General features: G+C 48.0%; 1 protein-coding gene across 3 annotated transcripts; it reads left to right on the top strand.

Annotated features, from left to right (window-relative positions):
- The first annotated feature begins 1805 nt into the window (after nucleotides 1-1805).
- LOC114847667 (CD209 antigen-like protein C) lies at nucleotides 1806-4796 on the top strand. 3 transcript variants are annotated; one of them, XM_055505266.1, is made up of 7 exons: nucleotides 1896-2049; nucleotides 2140-2241; nucleotides 2363-2453; nucleotides 2496-2518; nucleotides 2635-2777; nucleotides 4348-4460; nucleotides 4547-4796. In XM_055505266.1, the coding sequence occupies exons 1-7, from the start codon at nucleotides 1980-1982 to the stop codon at nucleotides 4683-4685; spliced, it is 681 nt and encodes a 226-aa protein (XP_055361241.1). In that variant the 5' UTR covers nucleotides 1896-1979; the 3' UTR covers nucleotides 4686-4796. The 3 variants fall into 3 exon arrangements, with proteins under 3 accessions (XP_055361242.1, XP_055361241.1, XP_028993468.1); XM_029137635.3 differs by having other exon boundaries at nucleotides 2363-2518; XM_055505267.1 differs by lacking the exons at nucleotides 4348-4460; nucleotides 4547-4796 and adding an exon at nucleotides 3390-4341 and having other exon boundaries at nucleotides 1806-2049; nucleotides 2363-2518.
- The last annotated feature ends 219 nt before the right edge of the window (nucleotides 4797-5015 follow it).

Raw genomic sequence — 5015 nt, 5'->3', positions numbered from 1 at the left:
TTCGATTTCCAAAAACTGCTTTTAAGTGATAAGTGGTGCGCAAAGCTGGCATACCTGGCAGATATATTTCATCGTTTGACTGATCTGAACACACGAATGCAGGTCGAAATGAAAACAAATAAAACTGAATTGATATGAAAACACACTTACAAGTACAGATAAAATAAATGGATTCTGTTCAAAGGTGTACCTCTGGCAACAGCATGTGGAAAGTGGCAACCTGGAAAGTGCAAGATAATGTTTATACTGCTGCATTGTGCGAGGCAATGGTTAAACATTTGAATACGCTTGAGCAGAGGAGGTCATTTTATTTCTCTTCAACCTCAACTGAGAACCTTGACTGGGTCAGGAACCCAAACAGCTCAGTATCAGCTGGAAAGGACGTGACTTTACAGCCGCAGGAGGAACTAGCTGAACTGAGACAAATTGTGGTTTAAAGCTAAGCTTTGCTGATCTGCCTTTGGACAGTTCTTGGTTGGCTACTGCCATTCTGGCAAATAAAGCAATTTCAAAATTGCTCCCATTTTCCACAACGTATATGTGTGAGATTAGCTTTTTAAGTCTGACTGCTATAAAATGTAAAAGCAGAGAGAGACTGAGAGCAGTTGAAGAGCTTTGTGTTTCTCTGTCTTCTATTTCTGTCAGGATATCAGTGCTGCTTTCATTCAGGTGCAGGTGCAGGTTTCACACTGACTGAGTAAAAATAAAAATGTGACTGTAAAATATTTTTTTTCTGTTTTTATTTGATTCCTGTTGATAAAACTGTGATTAGAATGACTTCACATTGTTACTGTAATATAGGCTACAGAGTCTCCAGGATTTCCCAAAGAAGAAAGTGTGCGTTGGCTCAAAAAAGGTTGAAAAACACTGATCAAGCATAACTGATCTAGAGACACCAGGCTGCGTCCTTAGCTCAGCACTGTTATGTAGAGGTCGATTTTTGGAGGTCAAAGTCCCTTCTCGTAAAAATGTGGTTTTATGTTGCCATGGTTACAGCAACAAAGAGGTTATGATCACAGCTCCTACATCAAACCCTGAGTTCTGTTGCCCCAGTCTGTTTAACGATCAGCTGTTGGATGAAGTCTGATGACCTCGTTCAGCCTCACCTCTCCCTCGGCCTTCACATCTGTGACTCTCTGCCCGGTGACGTTGATCACAGACGAGCACAGCTCCTGGGAGCCGTGAGGGCTCCTCAGCAGGGCCACACGGAACACCTCGGGGTCCGGGTACGGGTACGGAGGGCTCTGCTCCTCAGGGGACTGGCTCTGGTGATAGGCGGGCTGGGGCTGGATCCAGCATCGGACCGTTGCCGTGGCGTTGGAGCTCAGCACTCTGTAGGGCTGCACCACCGTCACAGCTGGAGCCAGAAAGGAAGGCTTCAGTTACACAACACAGTGAGCTTCACGTCTGCATTACCGGCCTAGGAAAACACTGAAAAAAGATGAGGCAGGTAACGGGTGACCTGTGCTCCCCTTCTCTTCTTCTGCCAGTCTGAAGACGGGGCCGACCACAGCACTGTGCCGGCTCATCGGTGGGACTCTACTCCCCCTGGTGGCGGTGGGTGAGAACTGCATCCTCAGAAGCAAACCTGGCGTCTGCACTGAGCCGTAAACACCAGAAGGGAGCTCATTAACTTCATTGGTCGGAATTGACAACAAAAACAACAAAGCGAAAACAAACACATAACAGTACTAAATTAGGTTTGACGTAGTCTACTGTAGGATTGATTATCAAAATAAATATGCTGTCATTTCATGTCTTTAATCCAAAAAAAAGTGACTGAGGTAGCGTTGTCATTTTAGAGACGATCACTGGTTCCACTTCAACAAGCAGCTTGTTTAACTGTTCTGGTTGCGTGTTGATGTTTTTCTACTTGTGACCTGACTTAAAGCTTTCATTCCTTTTATAACCACTAACTTTGCCGACTCGTCTTGTTACTTCCTCAGAAACTCAACTTCCTCAAATAGTGATATCATATCATGGAGGACATATATGCGAACGTTGAAAACGATATGTCTGTTAAGACAAGACCTTTAGGAATGGAACCAGGTGAGAATCTTTGGTCAGACGGAGGAGCTGCAGCACTGAGGTGAGAACACGTCTGTTGTGGGTCATTACTGTTGAATGTTTGCTCTTCAGGGCCCAGGAGCTCAGAGAGATCACGTCATGGAGCCGTGGTCCTGGGTCTGGTTCTGCTGAGTGTTCTGCTGCTCGCTGGGCTCATCTGCCTCGGTGTCCACTGTGAGTCAGTGCTGTGGTCACCGGCTTTTAGGAGCCTTGACCCACTTTTACTGACCTGTAGACAACCTTTGGCCTAAACATCTGTCATGTCATGGGCTGCGTCTCATTATCTCTGTCTCAGACCACGATGCTGCTGCACAACTCTCCACCATCAAAGCCAACGTTACTGATTTAATGGAGGAAAGAAACCAGCTGAAGACCAACGTCACTGATCTGATTGAGGAGAGAAACCAGCTGAAGACCAACGTCACTGAAATTCAGATGCTGCTCAAGCAGAGTGAGTGTATAATAATAATAGTAATAATAACTTGATAAGATCTAAAACCATTTGTTGCATCCCATATACTGGACGTGTGTTTGAACTGATGCTACTGTAGCTGCTTTCTGCTACAGAGAAAGCGTGTCCTGATGGATGGAGGAGGTTCGGCTGTTCCTGTTACCTCCTCTCCAGTCAGTCTGGACCTTGGACAGACGGCAGAGACGACTGCAGAAGCAGAGACGCACATCTGGTGGTGATCGACTCCAGTAAAGAGCAGGTGCAGCACAATGTTCTTTCCTTCCGTCTGTTCCCATCAGAGTCTCTGCAGCGAATCATCCTTTTCCTCCTCACTCTATCCTGGGCGTCTTCTCCACGCACACCAGCCAACCTCATGTCCTCTGTTAGTACATCCATCTATCTCCTCCTTGGTCGTCCTCTCGTCTTCTTGTCTGGCAGCTCCATCTCCAACATCCTTCTACCAGTGTATTCCCTCTCCCTCCTCTTCACACGTCCTCTCTCTGACTTTGTTACTAACAGGCAGCGTGAGTCCTCTGATGAGCTGGTTCCTGGTTCTGTCCAACCTCGTCACTATAAGGAGAACCTCAGCATCTTCATCTCTGCCTCCTGTCTCTTCCTCAGTGCTACCGTCTCTAACCCACAGAGCAGAGCTGCTCTCACCTCTGTCTTTACACCTTTCCTTTGAGTCTCGCTGACACTCTACTGTCAAACAACTCTCCTGACACTTTCCTCCACCTGCTCCAACTCCAACTGAACTGTTAAACTCCTGCAGCTTCTTCACCTCAGCCTCTGCAGCCTCACTGTTCTACCTCTGGTTTAGACACATGTATTCTGTCTTACTACCACTGACTTTCATGCCTCTTCTTTCCAGCAAACCTCCACCTCCAGCTGTTCCTCCACCTGCTCTCTCCTCACTGCAGATCAAACATCATTGTCCAGATTCCTGTCTGACCTCGTCTGTCAGTCTGTTCATCAGCAAAGCAAACAAGAAGGGACTCAAAGCTGATCTTGGTGTCGTCCCACCTTGAACTCTTCTGTTTGACCTGGACTGCTCTGACTTACTTCTCTACCACTCCAGTCAACCTCATCCAGTCCCACAGCTCCTCCCTCCACTCTGTCATCACCTCCTCTACATCCACAAAGACACAATGCAGCTCCTTCTGACCATCTCTGTACTTGTCCACCAACATTCTCACAGCAGACATGGCAGAGCCGCAGCAGCCATAGAGACAGCACCTGAGTGGGCCACAGTGGGTCAACGCTGTACCATGAGAACCAGGGGCAAACACTCCCCCCGGTGGGAGGGTCGGCCTGAGAGAGTGGAGCCTGAGGACCCACGGTCCGTAGGGAGCCTGACAGGAGATGCCCCCGCGCCCAGAGTGGGACCCACCCCCAGTCTGTGGAGCAGACCCACTGACTACATTCACCATCACCCCTTCGAGTTCTGGCTTTAAGCTCATCACTCTGTCTGAGACTCTTTTCAGCTCTAGAACATGGTTCTCCCCTTCAGGATCGCTCCCACCCCGTTTCTCTTCCTTTCCACACCGTGGTAGAACAGTTTGTATCCTCCTCCAACACTACAGGCTTTGCTGCCCTTCCACCGCGTCTCCTGCACACAGTACATCCACCTTCCTTCTCTCCATCATGTCTGCCAGCTCTCTGCCTTTCCCTGTCATTGTGCCAACATTAACCTCTTCTCTCTCTGACCACGAATACTTCTGCCTCCTCTTCTTCTTCAACCAACAATAGTCCAGTTTCCATCGGCACCCTGTAGGTTAACAGCCTTCTTAAATGACTCTGTCGTCTATATGTTGTTCTGCTTCCAACAGACGTTCGTCTCTGGAATCACCAAGAAGGCAGCTTGGATTGGTTTGAGTGACAGGGACCAGGAGGGGACCTGGACCTGGATCGATGGAACTCCACTGACCTCCACCTCAGCTCAGTAAGACTGAGACGTGAATCAGACCAGATGGTCGTAGTCTGGACTTCATTCTGCTCCAGTTCATTCTCTGTTCTTACACCTGATAGGTTCTGGGGGACGGACCAGCCTGATAATATTGGGCTGAATGGTGATGAGGACTGTGGACACATCAGAGCTGACACTGCTCAGTGGAATGACCTTTCCTGTGATGATTCCCTGCAGTGGATCTGTGAGAAAGTAGCATGAAGCTGTGGACTGGCTTTAACACAAGCAACTATCGCACTGGTCCTTCCAGTTCATTCACTAACAGATCATTTCCTCTGTAAAAAATTAAATAAAAATAAAAGCTTGAAAACCCTTTTGTGGGTTCCTGACTTTAAGTGAAATTGACAATATTAGGAGGAGAACATGGACCACATGGTCGAAGCCAGAGACACAGCAGTGGCCCAGTCCTGACCTGCAGCCCAGCGGTGGGGCACAAGTGGCGTCACAGTTACTTTAGTGCTAAATGAGGAAAAGTGACAAGAGCTTATTCGGTGAAGCCAAACACAGAGATTGTTTTTTGAGTGAGGATGA

This window comes from Betta splendens, chromosome 21 (assembly GCF_900634795.4).
Source record: "Betta splendens chromosome 21, fBetSpl5.4, whole genome shotgun sequence".
Taxonomy (NCBI): domain Eukaryota; kingdom Metazoa; phylum Chordata; class Actinopteri; order Anabantiformes; family Osphronemidae; genus Betta; species Betta splendens.
Note: the sequence above shows the minus strand (reverse complement) of the source record. Positions and strands in the feature narration are given on the sequence as shown.

Bases quoted from the DNA above. Each gene is read 5' to 3' on its own strand.
- LOC114847667 (XM_029137635.3), top strand. From the start codon at position 1,980: ATGGAGGACATATATGCGAACGTTGAAAACGATATGTCTGTTAAGACA. The intron at 2,242-2,362 runs GTGAGTCAGTGC...TCTCTGTCTCAG, and splicing joins CATCTGCCTCGGTGTCCACT to ACCACGATGCTGCTGCACAA. The intron at 2,519-2,634 runs GTGAGTGTATAA...TTTCTGCTACAG, and splicing joins TCAGATGCTGCTCAAGCAGA to AGAAAGCGTGTCCTGATGGA.